At 39.5% G+C, this 22,298-nt stretch overlaps 1 protein-coding gene and 1 long non-coding RNA gene across 4 annotated transcripts in view; one reads left to right on the top strand and one right to left on the bottom strand.

The window, feature by feature from the left end:
- Positions 1-11,835, bottom strand: part of LOC140459716 (uncharacterized) — a 100,043-nt gene extending 88,208 nt beyond the window's left edge. Inside the window, exons 1-2 of the long non-coding RNA XR_011953852.1 lie at positions 11,587-11,835; positions 4,588-4,832 (exon numbers count right to left, since the gene is read on the bottom strand). This is a non-coding gene — a long non-coding RNA (uncharacterized lncRNA). The remainder of the gene's footprint in view (positions 1-4,587; positions 4,833-11,586) is intronic.
- A 73-nt stretch (positions 11,836-11,908) lies between these two features.
- LOC140459715 (zinc finger matrin-type protein 4-like) overlaps positions 11,909-22,298 on the top strand; it is a 176,823-nt gene continuing 166,433 nt past the window's right edge. For all 3 annotated transcript variants that reach the window (XM_072554152.1, XM_072554153.1, XM_072554154.1), the window contains exon 1: positions 11,909-12,038. In XM_072554152.1, the coding sequence (XP_072410253.1) occupies positions 11,952-12,038 (87 nt within the window). In that variant the 5' untranslated portion in view covers positions 11,909-11,951. The remainder of the gene's footprint in view (positions 12,039-22,298) is intronic.

Raw genomic sequence — 22,298 nt, 5'->3', positions numbered from 1 at the left:
CAGTCAACTCTTGTGTAGTGTGGAGCATAAGGCAGAGGAGTGGATAAGTTGTTGCCCACAAATTGGCACTGTGCACAGCTCAGTGGGTAGTTGCACTCACTTGTGAGTCATAAGACTGTAGGTTCAACTTCCATTCCAGAGAGATTCAAGCACAAGAATCTAGCAGTTGAGTGCTAAAGATTTCAAGTGCTAGAAGTACCATCTTTTGCTTCAGATATAAAAGATGCCTGGCATGATTTAAAGAATCAGAGTTATCGCTGATTAAAACTTACGCTGCAAAGTCTGGTTAAATGTAGCCATAACTGCTGTCTGAGAGAACTTGCTGTATGCAAATTGGCTGCCACAACTCCTGCAACACAACATTGATGAAATCAAAATATTTACTTGGCTAAAGGCACTGTAGACTGCAAGCCATTTTATCTCCTAAGCTATACTGCAACTTGACAAAAAAGTATTCTGCTTCGCAAATTGCACAAAATGAATAATTACTTTTAACTTTTCTAACCTCATATCTGTGTTTTTCAAATCACCAGTCCAAAAAGAATTTTCATACAACTTTCATCCTTTTTGAGAGAGAAGACAGGCAGCAGGAGAAATATTGAACCAAATAATGGGAACAGGTTGTTTTCTTCTAACCTATTCATTATATTTGTTGGAAGCACTTTAATAAATTGCACAATATAGATTTAATTGGACTCAGTGATTGACATTGCCTTGTCTGGCCAATAAAGGGTGAATTACTGCCTTCTGTGAGCTGGAAGCAATAACATTGGTTCCACGGGAAAATGTATTCAGATAACCTTTTTTAAAAAAAAGCTTTCCCCAAGTATTGTAAATTAGGTTAAACCAATTACTCCCGTCTTTAAAGGTCGTCACACAGCAAAATTGCAATGAGTGCTCTGTTATTTGCGATGACGTTTGAGACAACATCATAGCGATAAATAAAAACAGAAAATGCCAGGAGTATGCAGCATCTTCACTAAGGTTGACATTTTGGATCTACAGACTTCATCGGAGCTAAAGACTGAAAAATAGTCTGCCATTTTAGTGGGGCTGGAAGAAAAGGGGTGAAAGATAATGAATAGACATGTTTGTCGCAGAGAGGTATGACTGCATTGAATGGGCCAACCAGCTATTTAAACAGCAAACTGATAGTTGATGTGAATGGTGAACAGTCAAATCACGCAAAATCATGAATAGACAGAATAACCTGCCAAATTAAGGGCATTGAAAAGACACGGCACTGGTCTGCACAATAAAAAGACTCTGGCAAACATAGGAGAGAGACTGGGGTGTAAGACAAGCTAAAAATAGTTGCTTTCCCCTCCTCTTGCTGTTCTGCTGCTATGCTCCAAAAACGAATAACTTGAGGTGAAAGCTACCTGGTAAAATTTCCAATCTCAAACCGTGACATCCTATTCCCCAGATCATAATTTGGCTGAGCTCATTCCTGTTTTCCTTAGATTTTGGATTTTTTCTCATTGATCAAATTAAATATTGGAGCAATTGCTATAGCAATATGAAACTGGAGCCCAAAAGCTACAGTTTACTGAAGCCGCAAGAAAACAAATCATATCATCTTAGATTCCAAAAACTTATATTTCAAGTTCAGAGAAGTGGGCAAACATCAATTTTAATTCCTAAACTTCTTCATACATACCGAAGCTTTTATGGTCTCTCAATTTGCATATATTTTTACAGAGTAATCCTGAAATTCAACTGCAGTCCTCATTTGGGATTAATCGATCATAAGGGCTTAGTGTTAAATGTGACTGCACTGAGAGGTTTATTTCTTGTCCAACTGTAATAGCTTTCTTTCTCAGTAGTTGCTTTTCAGAAATGCTACCTGGTCGTTCAGATGAAAGCAGCTATCCATGCATGAAAACAGAAATGCACTTCTGTCACTGCATTTCCCTTTCCTTCCACAGCCTCACAATATTATGGTACAAAGGTAGCCTGTGACTTAGATTAATCCGCAATAGCCCTACAAGGAGGCAAAGGCCTGATGGCATCATTGCTGGACTCTTAATCCATAGACCCAGGTAATGTTCCACGGACTAAGGTTCAAATCCCGCCACAGCAAATGGCGGAATTTGAATTCAATAAATATCTGGAATTAAGTGTAATGATGACCAGGTGTCCATAGTCAATTGTTGGAAAAACCCATCAGCGACACTGAAGTCCTTTAGGGAAGGAAACTACTATCCTTGGCCAATGGGTGACTCCAGACCCACAGCAATGTAGTTGACTCTCAACTGATCTGGGTAATTAGGGATGGGCAGTGAATGCTGCCCTGGCCAGTGATGCCCTCACTCTATGAATGAATTTTTAACAAAAAAAAGGTTGGAAAACTTCTAGGCAGGATATCCATGTCGTCCACACTCACATGATTTTCATTGTGTCTTAACTTTTCAGTCTTTTTGAGGAAGGCCTGTCAGTTCTTTTTCCTTTGAAGGTCCCTTGTCAAATTGAACTTTGGGACAAATGACAGAGAATCTTGACATAGGGCAATTATTTCCTGTGCATTTGTATAATTATTTTGTTTCACACTTAGCACTCTTTCCAAGTAACACTCAATTTTTTTAAAAAAAGTAAAAGCTGGTAATGGCATTGCTTTTCCAAAACAACTTATCACTATCAGCTGCAGAACAGACCGCTCAACAACCCCAGATTTAATTTCAATGCAATTACCATGTCATCACGACAACCCTCTCTTGATTCACAGAACCAAAGTCAGTGCTGTTGGCCAGAAAGCTTAACTCAATCCCCGAATTCAACACCAGCTGCAGGAAATTTAATCAAGTGTTTTGAGACTTCTGCTGAGGCAGTTGAAGAAGTTTGAAAGCAGAAAACTACAGGGTTACATTATTTTTGTAATCTGATTTTTACTTTTAAAATGAGCAGGGGAGAATTAATTTCAGATTTACATATGTAATGGTAAGATTTTCTTCCTACTGTAAACATTGAAATTTAAATATATTTTAGATGAGGCGGGAAGGGAAAGTGAGAGTGGGAAATAAGTTAGAAATTAAAAAGACAGCATTCAAACTCAGCTCAATAGATTGATGCAGTATTTATAATGGATTTATAATGCTGCAATTACACAGAGGTGTTCTGATGATGAACATCATTAAAGGGTAGCTGGTAGTATCATTATAATATTACTAGACTATAATCCACAGTCCCAGGCTAACGTTCTGGGGATAAAAAACAAAATACAGCAGATGCTGGAGATCTCAAGCAAACATAGAATGCTGGAAAAATTCAGCAGGTCTGGCAGCATCTGTGGTGAGAGAAACAGTTAATGGTATGCCTCTTCTTGACATCTCCTGCAAAAATGCAGTTTCAATATCAATTTATCTACCTCCCAACCATTTGTTGCTACCAAAGCCAATAAGATCTTCAAAATTGGTTTTCCTGCCTTTGGTCATTCTACTCTTATAGCCTGAGTCTTTGTTTCCCCAACCATTGGCCTTGCTTTCACTTGACATCTCCCATCAGAGGGCACCTTATCTGTGCATATCTACTGACGTAATTGGAGTAGTTATCCCAGTCCATCTCCTCTGTGTACTCCCAGATTCTCTCCAGTTTTATACTTCTTATTGTTTGATATCTCTTATTAATACACCCTCTAATTTGTCCCCGACTACTAAGACTTCCTGATCACAGGGGTTTCCGCTCCTGGTAATATTCCTATTTTGTATGCTATTTCTTATACTTGTTAAATACACCTTGTCTCAATATAGAAGCAAATTTCTACAGATGCTGGAATCTATAATGAAAACAAAAAATACTGGAAATCACAAGAGGTCAGGCAGCATTATGGACAGAGAACAAGCTAACTTTGCAAATCATCTAGACTTGACACATTAGCTTGCTCTATCTTCATGGATGCTGCCATGACCCACTGATTTCCAACATGTTCTGCTTCCAATCTCCATCTTGCCCCTCTTTCTGTAACTGTTTGACATTCCCCTCCTCTTCATAGAATTTCTGTCAATGGTTAATGATATCTTTCTAGAGGCATGTTTGCTCTCTGACCCAGTGTTTAAGCCTACAATTCTTTCCTTCCATGTCTGTACTTCATGTTCCCAATCAACGGGCCTAAATTCCTGCCCCTCATCCTGTAGCTTCAGCCAGCTTTTATATTTTCCAGTGACCTTCCCTGCTCTAAGTATATCAGTTACATTTCTCCATTAACTCATTCCTCCCAGTGAATATTTAACTTTACTATCCACTTTTTAAATCAGTTGTGCTTTGGGACCAATTACCTCATATTGACCATCAAAACTGAATTATCCATCATCAGAGGAACTCTCATTTATAGCAGTTTGATCCTCAGAGCTGCAACATTTTAGTCTGAGGGGTACTTGGTTTTTCAACTCGGAAAAACTGAGGACTGCAGATGCTGGAGATCAGAGCTTAAAAACGTGTTGCTGGAAGAAGGGCTTATGCCCAAAACATCGATTCTCCTGTTCCTTTGATGCTGCCTGACCTGCTGCGCTTTTCCAGCAACACATTTTTAAGTACTTGGTTTTTCATTGTTTTCTGTGACTCCTTCAGAATCTGCAAATTTATAATCCATACCAAGCAATCTTTAAAAGTGCATCCGAACAGTCTGGTTGCCATACTATGCAATTATTATTTTTCTGTTTTCATCGATAACCATTCCCAGGCCTCTCCATTCTTGAAGTCTGTCTTTCTTGTAATAACCAGATTTCATAGATGGAAGCTAGTTTCCAATGGCCTCACTTTAAGACTTGTTGAATTGTTTCTGAAAATTCAGCCTTAATGAAAAGATTTTCTGTCGGTATGCCAGGTATTCAAAGGATCTAGAAAAAATAGAATATAACACATGCAATTCAAATGCTTCACGAAAGTTGAACCAATTACAGCCCTTCCCCATGCTAAGGGCTGATCACTTGACACTGATGGATCTTTGGGATGCCTACTACAAACTGATATGGATTCTAATCTTCTGACCAAGTGCAATGAATTTATGGCATCTGCAACGCCATGCAAGTGCAAATGATAATTTATAATTTGGCTGATCTGCCAAAATCCTACAAACCATTTAATCTATCATTGTTCCTTTCACATTTCCCATTACTAAAGGGCTCTCCACTGCCAAATTCATTAATATTATGTGCATATCCACACAAATGTATCTCAATTCATCATGAGTAAATACTGCTGCCCCCACTCCCCATGATCAGTGAGAAATTTTGCCAGTGGTCCAAATCTGATCCCTAGCCACTTTTCTATTGTCTTATCAGGACCTGATTTTCCTTTTCTCATCTTTGCTATTTTTTTTACTGATGCCTGATACAATCGGATTGCCAAAGTTTCAAAATGTAAAAATGTACATGTTTTAATCCTTTGGCCCATACTTTGAACCCAAGCCAGTATCTCATTGAAACTGCTTGCTAACAGCGGACTTCTTAAAGGGTGTGATGATACCCTACGATATTTCTTAGAAATCTTGTAATAGCCAAGTAATAGTTACATGATATTATAGCCCATCATTAGTTTTAATCTTTTAGAAGATGGATGGGCAAATTGCCTACGTAATTTCAACACAATCGACTTTTTCTCTTTGAAATCTCTATGCCTGATGTCAATAACACTTCTTTAATTTTTTCTTAGTTCAGAGGTTACCTTCAATTAAAGGAATACAATCATATCTCAAGTGTGTAAAGTGCAAATTCAGATTTTCCAAATGGAAGAGCTTTATTGTTTTGCGTATCCTGTTTCATCCGTGCTTTCTTCAATGATACGGTCAATAACAAGGGTATTTCATTTGGCACTCCATCTCTTAACAAAATGATTGTAAATAATCTGGATTCAAAGGATAAGTGCACTTTAAGCATTTTAGTATGTTAACATCCACAAGTGGAAATCTGGTTGAACTCAAATTCCTTCACATTGTCCCATTTGATTTTACTCAGAATCTCAATAGCAGTTTAGCCAGTCTATTTTACACATGGCAGACATGCAGCCACTGTCAAGTAATGCACAATAAAGAATCTGCCATCAATACAAACATCCCTGGGCTAAAATTTCTAGTGACCAATAAATTAGTTTTCATTGCTCCATATCTCCAACTTCTACCTTGAAATCCTCTGTTTCGTGCTTGGTTTTGACTAATTCATCATCACGTTTAGGACAACGTTTTGCATTGTGGTACTTTTAATTGAACCCAACTAAGCATTTCTAGGCTATTTCCTGTTCACAAAATTCAAAACAAATCCAAACTGGTTAATAGCTGCACATGCTGCATTTATGAAACACAAAAATAAATCAGAAATTGCTGGAGAAACTCAACAGGTCTGACAGCATCTATCAAGAGAAGACAGAGTTAACGTTTCAAGTCCAGTGACCCTTCCTCAGAACCAGTTAAATATGTTTCTGCAAAAGCAGGTCAGAGGCTAAGAATGGTATACAGCTTACCTCCTGCCTCCTGAAAGCCTGCCCACCACCTACAAATCAGGAGGAGTGTGGTGGACTACTCCCCCGGCCTGGATGAGTGCAGCTCCAATCACATGAAAGAAGCTCAACATTGCCCAAGACAAAGCAGCCTCCTTGATTGGCATCACACCTTCAACATTCATTCACTTCACCACGTGCAACCCCTCTAAACTTTTCTTCTTCTGAGGTCCACAAACAACAGCGACTTCTGGAACTGGATGTCAATGCTACAATCCGCATCAGCACGCTGACTGCTGTGAGCAGAACCTGGGAGCACCTACATGTGCATGTAGACACACCGCTTAGAGGGAACATTGTTCACCATAGACATACAATGGCAGCAGTGTGTATCCCAACAAAGGCTTCGCCAGCTACACCTTCCAAACACATGACCCTACCACGGAGAGGGACAGAGGGGACACTATCGCTGTAAGTTCCCTCTAAGCCACATGCCATCTTGACTTGGAACTGTATCATCCTTCCTTCACTGTCTTTGGGTCAAATTTCTGAAATGGCACAAATGCACTTGGATGTCTCTCCACCCCATGGACCATAATGGTTCAAAGTGGCAGCTTCTCCAGACTCATATCTTGCATCAAATTATTAATTTCATTTTGTAAAAAAAAGCTTAGTTTACAGTGCTTGTGGAACTTCAGAAAGTGTTTTTCTTTTCATTAATCCTGTCCTGATCAGTTTCTGGAATCTGTTGTCAAGAGTTATGGGAGTGCATTTCAAATTACATACGAGCATAATTTTTTTTCCCCAAATACAATCTCTAATGTTAGAAAACCTATAATAAATGCTGATTGAAGCATGAGTATGCCTGAATGATTAAATCAGCTTAACATTTCCTTCTGCTCGAATGATTCATTGTGACCAGTAGGTTAGATAGTGATGTAACTATTGACCTGTAGCAATTGAGTTTGTTATAGCAATTCTGGCTTCAGCCATGCATTAACAGTCTCTCTGTCAGCCAAACGTACTATCTGAATCAATAATCTATCTGCTAGTGCTTACGAAATGACATAACCATCTTCCCATTGGTCTCCCCAACTCAGCCCCATTGGTAAAAATAAATAATTGCTGTTCAAAGGGTTTATGTATTTGATGAAGAGCTCCTTTCTCAAGATAAGCAGCGATCAACTTCTAATGATACCTCAGAAATGGTAGTAAGATATTAACTTAAGATCTAACAGAATACAGTATTATGTCAGAATTACTGATTTTACTCAGCATCCTGCACACAGCTAAATGGTGTTATTCTCCAGGCCAGTAAACAAGAGAGGGGGATTTGCGGGTGCTGACAGATAGATTGCTGAAGCCATCAATGTGACAGCAGTAAAGAGAGCAAATGGGATTGTGGCTTGTGCAACCAGAGGATTAAAACACAAATCTCCAGGAGGTGCTGAGTGTGTACAGGTTTTTTATTTATATATAGGACCACTCAGCAGACAGTATTTGGTTCTAATCATCATATTATGCAAAACAAATGTGGGCCCTGGAAAGGGAGCAGCCAAAGTGCTCAATGTGTTGGTTTGTCTGGACTGGAGTTCCAACGAAATGCTGCTGATGCTTGCACTGAAGAGGAAAGATACCAGGCATCATCAAAATGTGAAATGGCCAATTTTAGCAGGATGAATAAAAAAAAAGCACATTATCTAAAAAGTGAGAGATTGCAATACTCCGGGTGTCTGTGCACAAATCACAAAAGGTTATCGTGATGAGGGGCATAGATAGAATAAGCAGACAAGGTTCCCTGGGATAGGGGGGAGCCCAGAACTAGAGGGCATAGGTTTAGGCTTAGAGGGGAAAAGGTATAAAAGGGACCTAAGGGGCAACCTTTTCACACAGAGGGTGGAATGTGTATGGAATGAACTGCCAGAGGAAGCGGTGACAGCTGATACAATTACAGCATTTAAAAGACATCTGGATGGGTATATGAGTAGGAAGGGTTTAGAGGGATATGGGCCAAGTGCAGGCAAATAGGACGAGATTAGATCAACTTATCTGGTCAACAAGGGCAAATTGGACTGACTGGTCTGTTTCCGTGCTGTACATCTCTATGACTCTAGGTGCACCAAGTAATTAGGCAAACTAACAGAGAACTGAATACAAAAGGAATGACTCTCTGCTTCAGTCATACATGGCACTGGTAAGTCCACATCTAGAACAGTGTCCAGTATTCTTCCTTACTTAAAGGAAGAATTCAAATGCATTGGAAGTTGAGAGAATGTTTACCTCACTAAGATCCCAACAGGGTTGGTGTGAACATGAAAGAATCTACAACAAGGAGTGACTGTTCAAAAATCAGTGCTTGCCTTTTTAAAACAGAGATATCATGAATTTCTTTATTCTGAGAGGGTCATGGGTCTTTGGCATGCTCTTCCTGAAAACTTGGTGGGAACAGAGTCCTTGAGCATTATCAAGGGGAAGCAGAAATATGAATTAGAGGTTCCAATCAGACCAGCCATGATCTTATCCAAAAGCTTGAGGGACTGAATGCTATTTCTGTTCTATATTCCAATGTTTGTATCATACCCACAAAGAGTACAGGCAAGCTAAATCTCAACATGTCTAAAATTGTCAACACTGATCAGTTGTATTTTAAGCTAAGGAGAGTGAGAACGATTTCACAACTTTACACTGAGGCGAGGGCATCATTTGTACCAGCAAATTCAAGACTAAGTTAGACAAGAATCCAGAGAATGTATTGATGAAAAAAATGTAGGGTGCAATAGGTCATGATATTTCCCAGGTGCTGGAAGGGTGCAATGTTTCTTCCACTTCCCCATCTCTATACATTCCAGCTTCAGGAGATTTTATCTTGTATACGCCCATCAGAATAATCACAGCATTGTACAGAATGTGGAGGGAGAAAATGTTTTCATCCTATGGCTTTGCCAGCAATGAATTTATTTCACAGAAGCCTCGTTTCTAAAAACATTTAGTTTCTGTCAAGAATTGCTACTGCTTTCTCTGCCATTTCAGATTTATTATTTGTTCTCTTTCACTTGACTATTTCTTTGTGGCTTCCCTTCACTCTCAACACTGTCCTTCTCATCTTATTTAATTGAAAATCCTTACAGGAAAAGGAATACCCAGTTTTGTAGACAGAGCTATAAGTAATGCTGAACTCAAAAGAGCAGAGCACACACAGTGTTAATCCACTTAGCTATCCTAGTTGCAAAAAGACAACACAGAATGAACACTGACAAACGTAAATGTGTACACCTGCATTTATGTATGAGAAAAGGGCATGCTGCATAGCAAGTAAAAACAGACAAAGCTCAATGTGGAGAAGAATTCACTGAGTGAATTCCAAAAAAAAAGACAAGAGAATGTCTCTCATGAAAAAGGAACTATCTAAAATTCTCATCTCTTTTTCCTACAAAAGATAACAAAATGTTAATTTTAAGTATTTTGAGTTTTTATTTCTGGTTTTTATTCCCATCACTTTTCAATTCCTTTCAGATGCTTTCTTATATTTCAAAAACGATTGACTGTAAAGTGCTTTAGGTCAACGCGAGGTCATGAATATCAATGCATGCTTGTCTTCCTTTCTGCTTGGGGGAAAACAGTTCCATGGGAACCCTGTCTTCTAGTACTTGATTCAGATGGATAAAGGGAGTTGACTCTTGCAGAACAAAACCAAGTTTAATTTCAACCAGTCCGACACATACACCCGGTTGAGCAGTGGCTTAATTTTCAGTTCTCTTGCTATCAGATGATGGAAATAAAAATCTCAGGGCTGCAACAGTTACCCTTGGTGATAATCAGGTAACTCAGCAGAGTTGGTAACACAAAAGCAAGATGCACAATGGACCAAAACCACAACATCTGCAGGCTCAGAACTGGTAACCCAACTAAAAGCCAGACATTTGATCGTTAGTCAGAACTGTGATCAGCTTTGGAATTAAGTCACCCATGTTTAGTTAAAATCTGATCAACCCCATAGTTGGCAAAAGACTATTATTTCAGCAGTCTTTGCTGAAAGATTATAGGTTGCCACATTGACTTTGAACAAGATGGGATTGTAGTTCAAATATCTGTGCAAAGATTTAACTGTGCACTTTCTAAAGTTTATTTGAAGCTGCTGAACTAACCATGGTAAATAATGTCTACAAACCAGTTGATGTGATGTAATTTTGACCCTGACAAAATTTTAACAGCCCATTGTATGGGATGGCCATCACACAAAAGAGCAGGCATTCTGTGCTTACTTAAAAATCTGTCTTTGCCTGCCTCATAAGGATAGGAGTGTTACTCTCTAATGCTTCAAGTGGACGAGTCAGACAAATGGGCCTCAGATTGTCTCGCAACAGGCCTGTATCCTTCCATCTGGATTTACCCTGGTACGAGCAAAAAGTTTCTGCAACTCATGGTCTTGATCTGCCTGAACGCTCTCAGCCTCCCCTGAATCCTGTTGCACAGGGATGGTTTGAATGCACGAAGGAAGGTGGTCAGTTAGCAAACAGAATCCAAGGAAATGCACTGACCGGATTCCCAGTTTGCCCTGAAATCCAGGATCCTTTAAGTTTTTCCACATTACTATCTTTGCCTTCAGAAAAGGGTACCACATTTAGTTTAATGGAGGCTGCATCAGGAGAATTTCAGAGTGAATCTGAAAATACTTTAGTGCTCTTCAATGTCCTTGAGTATGAGGCAGGGTGTATTAGTAGGTCAATTTTGTTTCTTTTTTAAAACCTTCATGTCCTATTTCTTTCACTTTCATTGAGTCTTCCTTGCGCAGGTCTGAGCAGTAATGTTTGGAATGTAACATCCAAAATACCTACTCGTGTTGGGTGAAAGCAACAGTCCAATATAGTAAATCAAAGCTTTAAGACTTTTTTTTAAAACAACAGAAGCACAAATAGATGCGATATGCAATCAAAACACAAATTCAGGACCAAGGAAGACTCCTCCATTTTGCTGGGTAATGGGTGACGTGATTTCTTTTTGGGAAGCAAAATGTACGAAAACACTCCAAACCAAAAGTGCAATCCACATTATTCCACAAAATTTTTAAATCTGTGAACCTTTTGCCAATTGTGGATCCTGGACTAAGTACAAAGTAAAATATGCAGTCCTCTATTGTCGTGAAAATAAAAGAAAACTTACATGAAACATGATGAAAGAACTCGTGGTTCCCCAATTGTACGTATCAACAATGAGAAAACTACAAGTCACCCTATTTTCTTCCCCGTCCCTCAGAGCAATCAAGCAAGAGGCAACGCCAGCTGGGCAACCTGGTTGCTAAGAAGGCGTATGGACAATGACTAGCATCTATCTAATCCAATGGGGTAGCAGGGTTCTGGATCCAATAGCCAATGGAGAATCGGGAGGAGGCAGAGGGTGGGAGCTTCCATTCTACTCGAGTGCAGTCACTGAACATCAATGTTGTATTTACACAGACAGACCGAGAAAAAAAATACGGTGATGATCTTATCCCCTCCTGTCTTCTTACTCCTGAATGTTTACATCGAATGGCTTACAGTGTCTCTGTCAAACTACAACACAATCTCTGTGCGCTTCCTTCTGGATATTACCGAGGGGCTGGTTTGCAACTGCAGGTATTGTGAAGTGGGATTTTCTCTGTTTTTTAAAAAAAAATCAAGCGTTGTAACTTTCTTACATTTCTTTTTCTCGGGCGTAAGATGTTAAAACTTGTCGCGCTCACTAATTTTTTTTTTGGCAGTAGAAGTTGCCTCTTTTGCCGGAGCTTTCCCTCTATCTTCTCCCCCCACCGCCCGCATTCTCAAAGGTGAGCATGAGCCAACAGGGCTCATCACCACAATCAAAGCTCATGGAGTGAGATCTGTGTTGTTTTTGCTCATTGTGACCTGCTTTCATACATGCAGTTTGTTACCATGGATTTTCAGGCGGCAGAGAAAAACAATGTGCACACTATGGACTTGGATGCACAGCATAGCCTTTCAGAATGTAGATCGGTCGCAGATGATGTGCCTATCTTTACTAAAACATCTTGCTTCTATAACAGGACGCTGCAACATATTTTTGGCCGAATTTTGAATGGCAAAGATATATTACTGTCACATTTGTGTTTCGATGTAAACTGACAAACAAGAGAGTGTGTACAATCCAGATTAACCTTCCTGTTGCCTCAAAGAGAGAATGAAACGTTAGACATCTCCAACGTTGAGAACGAAATTTCCAAAACAGTGGCATGGCTTGTGATTTCAAACAAAATGACTATTCAGATTCTGTAAAGTGACACGGGAGAGAGCTGCCAGGGCAGTAAGTTATTAGAGAAGCAATCAATCAGCACTAGCTGGCTATGCCATATGCTGCCACTCATTTAAAATTTACGATCTTATCAAACACGCACAAAAAACTTGCTCTTCAAAAGAATTTTGTCGATAATAGAAAAGATGGGTGGTTTTCTCAACAAAGAATGAAGGACAAAAAAAAGACAGCAAAAATATTGAGTAATGAGAATCTAGTAGTCATCATGAATCTTTTTTAAGTGCTCCGAAAGGGATAAAATATCCCAGTTGCCATTGCATAGGGAAAGAACTTGCTGATGATTTTATAACATATGAAGGAAGTATGATAAATGTAAGTTGATATTTAGCAGCTGCATTGAATTGGCAAAATACAAATGATCCCCTTTAGAATCAACCAAAAATATTTATTGTTGCCCCTGGCTATATCGTAATTTGAAGAGTGCATTTGCTATCCATGGACAAAAAGGGAGTACAATATTTGTTTCTAGAATCAGGCTTATGATCCTGGAGCATGGCGAAATTGCATTTGCAGGGGGATAACAAGCTTCTGAATACTTTGGTAGATTTAAAGTCACAGTTTCCTTTGCAGAAGTCACTATATTCCGAGTCTGTTAAGCTACAGATGCTTAATGAACTTGCTTTTAATGGTAGGTGGATTATCAGGTGGAGGTGTTGGATGCATGTGAATTCAGTCCTGTACAACAGAAACGAAGTGGAGCGCACATACCAAATGTTGCCTGTCACCACTTAGTTCAGAAACAGCATTAGCAGAAACCTTAGGACTGGTCACTTGATTTATCCATTAGAAGTGGCACAAAGTCAGTGAGCTAAACAGAATGGGAAAGAGCTAAAAGAGTGGGGGAAAAGGGGTAATTAAATTAATGGGCGAGCAGCATTTGCAGTGAGGTGAAGCTACCTATGATAAAAATTGCTGAAAAAGAATGAGAAAAACAAGATTTCCTGTCACATCCTTCGGCAAGGAAGGAATGTTATTCCAATATCATCTTTCTTCTTTGAAAACAGGGGAGAATTGAGAAAATCAACTTATTTTACCTCATAACGAGATGTTTCCTTGAACAAATTCATGCTATGTCCTCACTGTGCTGAAATAAAGATTGCTTACATGTTATTCAAAACTTACTCATATTGACAACCTTCTGGAACCTTTTAGTTCTCCCTCATGCCCTCCTCTACAACCAATAAGGTTTTGAAACTTGAGATTGGCATGACAAAATCTTGACTCCCTTACATACATTAGGAGAAAGTGAAGACTGCAGATGCTGTCTCCCTTACATACATTTGCAATCTTGAAGTGTCTAGCTTTTAACTGATTGAAATGTTTGAAGCATTTTAGCTGGTTAGTGTCTTTCGAAATTAACTGTATGAAATATTCTCTCATGTATTACAAAATGGTAGTATTCCGATGCAGATAATGAATAGTTCCTATGAAAATTTCACTTTCAAATGGTTACCAAATGGACAAGCATTGACAATCTTCTGGTGCATTATTTTGTTCAATTTTTATGCTACTTTTTTTTCCAAGTCACAGCCCCATCGATTCCAGCAAGGAAAGAACTGTTAAAATCTATGCCTGGATTTCTGTTAGTACAATTCTGACAATTTGTGAGGTCTTTCTTTGGTTCTCATGAATCTCAGTCACCACTGTTTACGTATGCAGCCTGAGCACAAGTGTGCTCAGTTATTGGACCTAATGTGTCAGCCTGAAAATGGCGAGAATAAACATGGGAATACCCAAAACTAAATGCAGTGAATTTGAATTCAAATGGCATTGTTACTATTCTGCAGAAATGTCAAGTGTGTTTTGCAGCTTTGCCTAGAAACACTATTGCCAAGTTGTTGTGGTCACCTTTTTAGTAAGAGGGTGCTGAATTATTTGATATGTTTGATGTACACTTCCTCTGTGGCCTTGAAATTAGGTCATGAGGCAGTCGCATGAGAATACCTAATGCTGCTTTCTTGCTGTTTTCAGGGAAAATTAATCAATTCTGTATGAAAAATTGTTCTGCATTCATATATTAGTAGACAAAGAAGTGGGCACAGTCTGAACCTTGGGGTTGGAGATGATTGTGTAGATAGGATGATGCCAGGAAATGAGGTAGGTGAGCAGGAACATGTGTTTTGTAGATGCTGCATTTGGAACAGGAAGTTGGCAAGAGTCAAGGTTTATAGGCAACAGGATATTGGCAGTAGAATATTTGGTAAATTTGGAATTGAGTACAGATGAAGACCGTGAAAGCTTGAAAAATGCTCCTTATGTTGAGGTGATGCCAGATTTTGCAATAATCAATGTGGATTGATAAAAACTGAAAGAACTACCGATGCTATAACTCAGAAACAAAAACAGAAGTTGCAGGAAAAGCTCAGCAAGTCTGGCAGTCGCTTTGCAGAGAAATCAGAATACATATTATGGGTCTAGTGATATCAGCTCATCAATTGCTCCTCAGTGCCTCCACATTCCACACCAGGCAGCACCGACGTTTCGGGCATACTTTTTGGACACTGGTCACATGTATCCCACGAACGTAGCAGCATGAGGGTCAAAACTGTTGTTCTGTGGTAGCGTGTAAAACACTACATCCACCTATTGAAAGGCACTAAAACTACTTTTTAAGTGACCTATCAGCATTGGGTGAGGATTAAGAAGAGGTGATCAAAATGAGGATTTAGTGCAATAATCCCTCCTTTTTACCACACCAGAATCTGTGTGAATTCCCTGAAGAAAACATAGGTCAGAATTGAGAAATCAGTTCATCAAATGATAAAACCAGAAAATGAATGGAAAGGACATGAAAACAAAAGAAAGTAGTTACTCAAATTGCTTAAAATTATATAAAGCTCTATACGAGTAAATAGGGAAAAATTTTATAACCAGTTGTGGGAAGAATAGTAAGCAGAACAGAGATTCAAGATGTTTGGCAAAAAAAAGCAGAATTCATTTATTCATTTATTTAAGTATAAGTTATCTAAAACTTGCAACTTTCACTTTGAAAATGCAGTTGTAACAGAGTTGAAAAGCAAGAATTTACAGGAGCCAAAATAGAGAATGGAGAGGAGACTAATTGGCAAACTTGTTGTAAGAGGTGACACAGGTAATATGTTTGAATAGCTGGTGTCGTTTAGTGTCATCTCGTTCTATGATTCCTCAAAGCTGCTTTACTGGCTTGTGTTATTGCTCTAGTATCATCCTTTATCATTCACTGCTCCTGGTATATTTACACTCAATGTCAGAAAGCTTTCAAGGCAAAGCCCTTTTTTGACACTATTACCCAAAGTTGTTCAAAACAAAGATGCATTTGAAATGGTTGAACTCTTTGCTCCAGGTCATTACACATTCTAAATCACTAATATTCTGTGTCCATCAGCCTAAACAAAATGCTGTGCACACATATAAGGTTTTTACAGATCAATTAGTGTTACACATGGACGTTTCTGTCATGCAGAGAAATAGCAGTGCGGGAAAATTAATAATGTTATTGCATAGCACTTTGCTTGAGAATGGTCAGCCAAATCGTTGCATGACAACAAAGGAAATTTTCAGGTTATAAAGGACAAGAGGGAAAGAAAAAGATAAAAAGGCTACTTTCTGAAGCACACTTTGCATTCAGAAGTCCATGGTCAATCATTTGTACGTTGTTGTACCCTGAACACCCAACCGCTCAAAACTCCCATCCTCCAAATTCCTCCCTGAATGTGCTGCCTTTTTAGTTCAAAGGGTCCTGTGGGGTACAGCTCCTCATGTGAACCTTCATATTTTCCTGAATGAGTGAGCATCATCAGACTGTATTATTTGTTAAAAATATCTTTTTTTTATGTTTTCAATTTGTATGACATCTTTCCCAAGTACCTTGCAGCCACCAAAGTCCTTTAAGATATTATAAGGTCCTCACAAATCCCACTGTTTTAATATATGAAAAACAGCAGCCTATTTTTGGAGATCAATCTTCCAAATTCAGAAACATGACAAGCCAGTGTATAATCTGCTTTAATGTTGTTAACTCAAGGAGAAATACTGGCCACCAAGACTAACTCCCCTGTTCTTCTTCAAAATAATGCCTGTGATCATTTTGTTTTAAATTCTATTTTGCATAATGAAATAAATCAGAGTCAAGGTAAAAATTGTGAAGTTCAAATAATTCTTGCCTGCTCTGGCCTACATGTGATTCCACAATGACAATGACAAGAAACAATGTGGTTGATTCTTGATGCTGTGAAGTGTCCTACAGAGCCAATTGGTCCAAAAGGCAATGGGGGATGTGTGAAAAATGCCAGCCTTGCCAGTAACATGCACATCGCATAAGAATTTTAAAAAATATCAAACTGAAGATGTAAGGTCCTACCAATTGTGGTATTGTAGCAGTTTTGATAAAATCTGCAATTTCATTTTGTGGAAAAAACCTTGACCTTGAACTGTGCAGCAGGTAAACCCAAAAGGTCACCCCACTTTTGAATCATTTGGAAATAATGCCATGGAAGTTTTAGCAACAAGATTATTTCACAAATTTGATTGGAATCTCAGAGGAAGTGACAAGAAAGATTGATGAGTGTAGTACAGTGAAAGTTGTCAACATGGATTTTACAAGGTCCCACTGGCAGGCTGATCAAACAAGGGAAGCTCATGGACTACAGAATAATGTGCTTAATTGGATCCAAAGTTGGCTTAATAACAGGAAACAAAGGGTAATGGTTGTAGGCTGCCTTTGCAAATGGAAAGCTGTTTCAAGTGGTGTTCCACAGGGCTTGGTATGAGGGCCCCTGTTGTACATTTTATGCATTAACGATTTGGATTTGAACATGGTGGGCACAATTGGGAAATGTGCAATGGACACAAAAATAGTCAGTCTCATGGCTACTGTGGAGGATAGCTCTAAGCTCCAAAATGATGTGGATAGGTTGATTGATTGGGCAGGGAAGTGGCAGATGGAATTCAACTCTGGTAAGTGTGAGGTAATGCTTTTTGGGACGTCATAGTGGCATACAACATGAAAACAGATCCTTTGGTTCAACTTGTCCATGCTGACCAGGTTTCCTACAGTGAACTAGTCCCATTAGTCTCTCCCTTAAATGGGAGGCTTTGGCGAGTGGTATTATGGTTGGACTGTTAATCTAGAGACCCAGGTAATGTTCTGGGGACCGGGGTTCAAATCCATCAAGGCAAATGCTGGAATTTCAATTCAATAAAAATCTGGAATTAAGAGTTTAATGATGACCATGAACCCATTGCTGGTTGTCAGGAAAACCCATGTAGTCCACTCATGTCTGTTTAGGGAGGAAAACTGCCATCCTTACCCGGTTTGGTGCATATGTAACTCCAAACCCACAACAATGTGGTTAACTTTTAGCTGCCTTAGGGGCAATTATGGGAGGAGGGGGGCAATAAATGATGGCCTAGCCAGTAATGCCCTCATCCCATGAACGAATAAAAAAAACTGCCTGCATTTGACACATATCCCTCTAAACCTTTCCAAGCCATGTACCTATCCAAACTTCTTTTAAATGTTGTAATTGTACCCAGCTCTATCACTCCATCTGGCAGCTTATTCCATAAATGTACCACCTTTGTGTGAACAAATTGTCCCTCAGCTCTGTTTTAAATCTTATCCCTCTCACCATAAACCTATGCTCTCTAATTTTGGACTCCCCTACTCCAGGAAAAAGACCTGTCTATTCTCCTGATTTATGCTTCTTATGATTTTATAAGCCTCTATAAGGTCACCCCTCAGCCTTCTCCACTCCAGGGAATAAAGTCCCAACTTATCCTCTCCCTCTTGCTCAAATCTTCCAGTCTTCTTTACATCCTTGAAAATCTTTTTGCTCCCTTTCCAATTCAATAGCATACTTCTTAGAGACAATAACTGGGAATATACTGAGAGGGATGGATGAAGTAAGAGATCTTGGCATGCAATACGAAGTTCCCTAAAGATAGCAGTACAGGTAATTAGGTTGTAAAGAAGGTATGTGGAATGCTCTCCTTCGTTGGCAGAGGTACAGAATACAAATGTAGGGATATAATAGTGAAACCGTACCTCTTCCTCTCAGAATTACCTCAATCATGTCACCCCCTCAGCCTTCTCTGTTCCAAGGCAAACAACCCCAACCTCTCCAATCTCTCCTCTTAGCAACAATTCCCCAGCACAGGAAACATTCTCCTAAATTTTCTCTGTACTTTCTCCAGAGCAATTATAGCCTTCCTGTACATGGTGACCAGAACTGCACATAATACTCCAGTTATGGCCTCACCAGTACCTTATTCAGTTTCATCATTTTTGAATTCTGTACCTGTGCCAATGAAGGGAAGCATTCATTACACCTTCTTTACAACCTTATTACCTATAATGCTACTTTCAGGGGCCTGTTGACATGAGGTCTCTCACTTCATCCATGTGTTCTGCTCCAGAAAGCTTAAAATATAAACCAGTAAAGCTTTAGACATAATGTAAACCTAGTTAGTGTGTAAGGAGATAGTTAAATTGAAAAAATTGATGCCAAGGATATTTTAGCTCTACAGGTTTCTTGTAAATATTGTGAATTCAACTACATTGGGAACTATTTTTTTCTAATACTTCAGCTTCCCATTTCAAAAATATCAATTTTCCTCATTGATCCAGCATTAACATAAGTCTATTCACAGCATACCATGCAAAATGCTGTCACAGTGCACCTTTCATAACCTAGGACTGTGCCAAAGCCCAAATACATTCAATAGAGTAATTCTGAAATGTTTTCTGTGGTGTGATGTATGAAACCTGGCGACTGATTCATACACAGCAAGCTCCTTCTGAAAACAATGAGATAATGACCAGATGATCTGTATTTGGGATGTTGATGGAGGGATAAAGTTTGACAGGGACATCATGGATAGGTCCACTGCTCTTATTTGGAACAATGCCATGAGATGTTTTATGTTCAGCTCAGAGAGTGCGTGGTGTAATGATTGTAATGAGGTCAGCCAGGTAGACCAGGTAGATCTGAGTTCCCTGATTGGGGCTGTTAATCTGGTCTAATCAGGTACCCCTGGCTGACATACAAATAGGGGTATCAGACATCCTGATCACTCTTAGAATTGGCTCTGGGGAAGCTGGATCAGTGTAAAAGACATTACATGTGTAAATAAGGGGTGACTTGGTGACAGGACACTGCCCTCTGTGGAGTTATTTCACTGACAATGAGCGTAAAGGAGAAATTTGAAGAAATTTGTTTGCAACAGTCTTTTAGTTGGGATAAGCATTTCTAGCATCATTCTGTTATTTAGGAAGCTTGACTCGTTTGATCCTGCCATTAAAGACTGGCCCAGTATGCGGAAAGAATGCATTATATTTTCCAGGCAAATGATTTTGGGGCAGACGAAAAGCAATACGTAATCCTCCTGTCAACATGTGCACCCGCAGCTGGTTATTAGGAGCCTAACTTTCCCTGAGGCACCAGATACAAACACATTTCAAGAGTTGATGGATTAGTTAAGGAATATTAAGACACCAAGCCTCCTCGAATTCTGAGATGCTATCGCTTTTACTCGGCAATTTGAGAACCAGGGAATCCATATTGGGATTTTTGAGAAAGTTAAGATGACTGACAGAGGCATGTGACTTTGATTTAACTGTAAATGAGATGCTGAGGGACTGATTGGTTTGTATGATTAATGATGTAACTGTGCAAAAGCGCTTACTAGCTGAAGCTCAACTGGATGTCAAACATGCACCACAATTGGCTTTACCATTGGAAAATGTGGCAAGTGGAGCATCTGAGTTGCAAGGTGTTCCATCTCGCCTGTCCAACTGAGCTTGGGGAACACTAGTAAGGTCAAGGCAATAGCATAGCCTCTCTCAGGGCATATCCTAAACAGAAGAAATTTAGGTCAGCCCATAGCAAAACCTCAAAACAAAACCAAGCCTAGGTCAAAGAGTTAAAATATTCTTTGGGATCTGGACCAGCAAACCATTGTAGTGCTGCTAGTATGTGGACTCAAGACAGCAAAAGAGTCCCACTAGACCTAAATCGAGTAAGATAATTCATAAGTCGGGATCCTGTCGAGTGCACACCCTGGAAAGTCCACCTACATTTTGTTTGGAACAGTTAAATTGCTGAGCAAAATCCAAATCAGAACCAGTCAAAAAAAGTCTGGTTAAGTGATCACCCAGTTCTAATGGAGGTTACCATTTATCTAAATGACATACTAATAACAGGGAAGACCAATAGGAGTTCTTGGAGAACTTGGGCATAGTCATGAGATATTTGTCCAAGGCTGGTTTATGCCTTAGGGAAAAATATGTGTTCCAGGCATCCCAAGTGATCTACTTGGGCTACAGAGCCATCAAGACTGGGTTACACTCGTTAAAAGATAAAGTGAGGGCGATTGAAGGTGCCCCAGCTCCCACTTCTTTAACAGAGCATAGGTCTTTCCTTGGATTGGTGAATTATTTTGGAAAGCTCACACATAACCTGGCTTTCATTCTGGCAATTTTGCATCAACTCTTAAAGGATCAGCCTTGGCTTGGTTATGCAACTATTTACATAGCTTTCAGGGAAGTTCAGAAACAGCTATTATCTTCTGAGGTGTTAGCACACTTTTCATCCCAAGTGAGATCTGTTATTGGCACGCGATGCCTCCCCGTAGGGCGTTGGGACAGTATTAGATTGGAGGTGGCCCAATGGAGAGGAATGCCCAACAGCGTATGCATCCAGGACTTTGGCTAATGCAAAATGTAAATACACTCAGATAGAGACTGAAGGGTTGGCAGTCATATTTCGAGTCAGGAAGTTCCACCAATATCTTTATGGGCATAAATTTGTAACAATAACTGACTGCAAACCTCTGCGTGGTCTATTTAAAGAGGGCATGGTAGTACCATCCATCGCTTCAGGCCATATTCAGCGGTAGGCTGTAATACTAAGTGTGTATTATTACAAATTGGAACACCATTGAGGAGGCCAAGCATCAAATGCAGATGCATTTAGCTGCATCCAGTTGGCAGAAACACTGCCGATGTTACCACCACTGGAAGAGTGCGTAATGGTTTTAAATTTTCTATGTGATGTTTCCAGTCACAACTGACAAGTTGTGTAGAAAGATTAGGTCCTGACAAAGCAGAAACAATTAGTAGTGATTTTGGAAGCCAAAGAGCCATCGCAATCAGAATTGAGGCCTTTTTGGACTCAGAGAGACCAGATCGCAGCAGAGGATGACATATTATTATCGGGAACAGGAGTGATTGCACTGAGTAAAGGTTGTTGCCAGCTTCTTGCTGTACTCCACTAGGATCATCCAGGGGTTTCCACAATGAAGATGTTGGCAAGACATTATGCCTGGTGGCCAGGATTGGATGACAACATAACCTTTATTGGTGGGCAGTGCCCAGAGTGCAAACAAGGGCAAAAATTACTGCCAGCAACTATTCCACCTTTGGGGAAATAGTCAGGTAAACCCTGCACTTGGTTATATGTTGATTATGAAGATCCTTTCACGGGCTCAACTTTCTTCATCATTGTGCACGTCCACTGAAAGGTATTGGATGTACGTAGAGTTAAGTTGTCAAACAATGGGACAACATTAGAGGAGCTGTGTGCATT

Source organism: Chiloscyllium punctatum, chromosome 35, assembly GCF_047496795.1.
Source record: "Chiloscyllium punctatum isolate Juve2018m chromosome 35, sChiPun1.3, whole genome shotgun sequence".
In the NCBI taxonomy this organism is placed as follows: Eukaryota; Metazoa; Chordata; class Chondrichthyes; order Orectolobiformes; family Hemiscylliidae; genus Chiloscyllium; species Chiloscyllium punctatum.
This window is presented reverse-complemented; position numbering and strand designations above follow the sequence as displayed.